Source organism: Dipodomys ordii, unplaced genomic scaffold, assembly GCF_000151885.1.
Source record: "Dipodomys ordii isolate 6190 unplaced genomic scaffold, Dord_2.0 Scaffold7, whole genome shotgun sequence".
Taxonomy (NCBI): domain Eukaryota; kingdom Metazoa; phylum Chordata; class Mammalia; order Rodentia; family Heteromyidae; genus Dipodomys; species Dipodomys ordii.
Window position 1 is genome coordinate 20,870,504 of NW_012267223.1, and position 2,330 is coordinate 20,872,833.

General features: G+C 62.4%; 1 protein-coding gene across 1 annotated transcript; it reads left to right on the forward strand.

Moving 5' to 3' along the window:
• Nucleotides 1-515: 515 nt before the first annotated feature.
• On the forward strand, nucleotides 516-2,060 carry Pnmt (phenylethanolamine N-methyltransferase). Its single transcript, XM_013037111.1, has 3 exons — nucleotides 516-696; nucleotides 1,308-1,515; nucleotides 1,613-2,060. Exons 1-3 carry the CDS (start codon nucleotides 516-518, stop codon nucleotides 2,058-2,060), a joined length of 837 nt encoding a protein of 278 aa, XP_012892565.1.
• Nucleotides 2,061-2,330: the final 270 nt, after the last annotated feature.

Genomic DNA, 2,330 nt, shown 5'->3' on the forward strand with positions numbered 1-2,330 from the left:
TGGAGGGCCCTAGGAGAGTTGGGGTGTTATTACAAGGGTGTCCCAGAGGAAAGTTGGGGGTGAGGCAGGGGGTCTGGAGGCCTGTTAGGAGGGCACGGGATTTGGGGGACTGGGCCTTTCAGGCCCTGGAGAAGACATGGGGTGATGGGCAAAAGGGGGGTAAATAGCTGCCAGGAGCCGACAAGGAGCGGCGGGGAGGGGTGCAGCACGCAGAATCAGGAGCTGGGGTGGGGGCCCGGGGAAAGGGTGAGGGCTGTCGGAGTCCTTGCAGAGGGAGGGAGGGTGGGGCGGGACCTGCTGTTCCACGGCGCCCCCCGGCCCCCCTCCCGCACCTCCGGCGTGTCTGCTCCCAGGACACTAAGGGAGATGGATGGGGTGTCGGGGCGCGCGGCCCCCGGGGCGGCTCATCGCTCAGCCGCCGCCCCCGCAGCCCAGGGGTCGGGGCGGGGGTCCAGAAGCAGATAAAGGGGCCGCGAGGCGGGGGAGCGGGACACACGGCAGGCCAGGGCTGCAGGATGAGTCACGCCACGGACCCCGCCACGGACCCCGGCCGGGCGGCAGTGGCCTCTGCCTACCAGCGCTTCGAGCCCCGCGCCTATCTCCGCAACAACTACGCACCGCCGCGCGGGGACCTGCGCAGCCCCGACGGCGTCGGGCCTTGGAAGCTGCGTTGCCTGGCTCAGACTTTCTCTACTGGTGAGCTGAGCGCAGGGAAAAGGAGGCACCTGTGCAGAAAGCGGGGTGGAGGGCCGGCGGGTGGACCCGAAGCAGAGATAGGGAAGAGGTAGAGGAAGAGGTAGCCGGGCGTGGCGGCACACAGCTGTAATCCCGGCTACTGCAGAGGCCGAGGCAGGAGGATTGCGGGAGCTGAGGAGAGCCAAGCCATCCTGAGCAACATGGCAGGACTCCATCTCTTTAAAAAGAAGCAAAGAGGAGTGTGACTGAGGGAAGGATGCTCAGATCTGCCTGGTGAAGTGGGAGACTGAGAGGAAAGCAGATGCAGAGACTGGGGAAAGCAGTGTGAGGGGGAAGGCCAGGTGTTTCCAGATCTCCCCATTTAGCCCTTCCCAGAGCCACAGTGTTCCAGACGTGGAACCTGAGTCAGAGGGTCCAAGAGCCTTTCCCAAAGTCACTCCAGGACGGACCATCCGGACAGCCTGGTTTGGTCTAATCTCAGAGGGCCACTGAGAAGGGAGGTGGAGGAGCTGGGGAAGGGTGAGGAGGGGCAGAGAGGAGGAAGGAGAGGGTGTGTGAGGCAGGGGCAGCTGCTCGGGCAGACATAGGACCCCTCTTCTTTGCCCTGCCAGGTGAGGTGTCTGGACACACCCTCATAGACATTGGCTCTGGTCCCACCATATACCAGCTGCTCAGTGCCTGCAGCTACTTTGAGGACATCACCATGACCGATTTCCTGGAGGTCAACCGTCAGGAGCTGGGACTCTGGCTGCGAGAGGAGCCCATGGCTTTTGACTGGAGTGTGTACAGTCAGCATGTCTGCCTCATCGAGGGCAAGGGGTAAGGACAGAGGGCTTCCCATGGAGTGGCTAGTGGAGGACAGCAAAGAACTGAGGGTGGGGATGAGACCTGCCTTGTGTCCCCCTCCACCCCCCAGTGAATCCTGGCAGGAGAAGGAACGTCTGCTGAGAGCCAGAGTGAAGCGAGTGCTCCCCATTGATGTGCACCAGCCTCAGCCTCTGGGAGGTGGGAGCCTGGCACCCCTGCCTGCTGATGCCCTGGTGTCTGCCTTCTGCTTGGAGGCGGTGAGCCCAGACCTTGCCAGCTTCCAGCAAGCCTTGCACCACATCACCACGCTGCTCAGGCCTGGGGGACACCTCCTCCTCATTGGGGCCCTGGAAGAGTCGTGGTACCTGGCCGGGGAGGCCAGGCTGGCTGTGGTGCCAGTGTGTGAGGAGGAGGTGAGGGAGGCCCTGGTGCTGAGTGGCTATGAGGTCCGAGACCTTCGCACCTACATCATGCCTGCCCATCTCCGCACAGGGGTGGATGATGTCAAGGGCATCTTCTTTGCTTGGGCCCAGAAGAAAGGGGGGGTAGAGGTGTGAGAACCCTGTGTGCCCATGCCCTGTGGCCTTCACCCACCTGCTTCCCTGTTGCCTGAGGTGGCACCTAATAAAGACATCCTTTCCTGATGCCAAGCGTTCACGATCTGCAGTTCTGGGGAGCAACAAGGGGGCGGAGATCTCCTGTAGGGGTGGGCAGCACCCACTTTCGCCTTTGTTTTTGTTCAGAAGCCTCCGTGAGGGTAGCACTCTGTATGCTCATCCTTCTCAAAATCAGGAAGGCCCCGTAGCAGTTACTGCTGGCTTCACCTT

Coding starts and splice junctions, on each gene's coding strand:
- Pnmt (XM_013037111.1), top strand. CDS start 516: ATGAGTCACGCCACGGACCCCGCCACGGACCCCGGCCGGGCGGCAGTG. Junction 697..1,307: donor GGCTCAGACTTTCTCTACTG/GTGAGCTGAGCG, acceptor TTGCCCTGCCAG/GTGAGGTGTCTGGACACACC. Junction 1,516..1,612: donor TGCCTCATCGAGGGCAAGGG/GTAAGGACAGAG, acceptor TCCACCCCCCAG/TGAATCCTGGCAGGAGAAGG.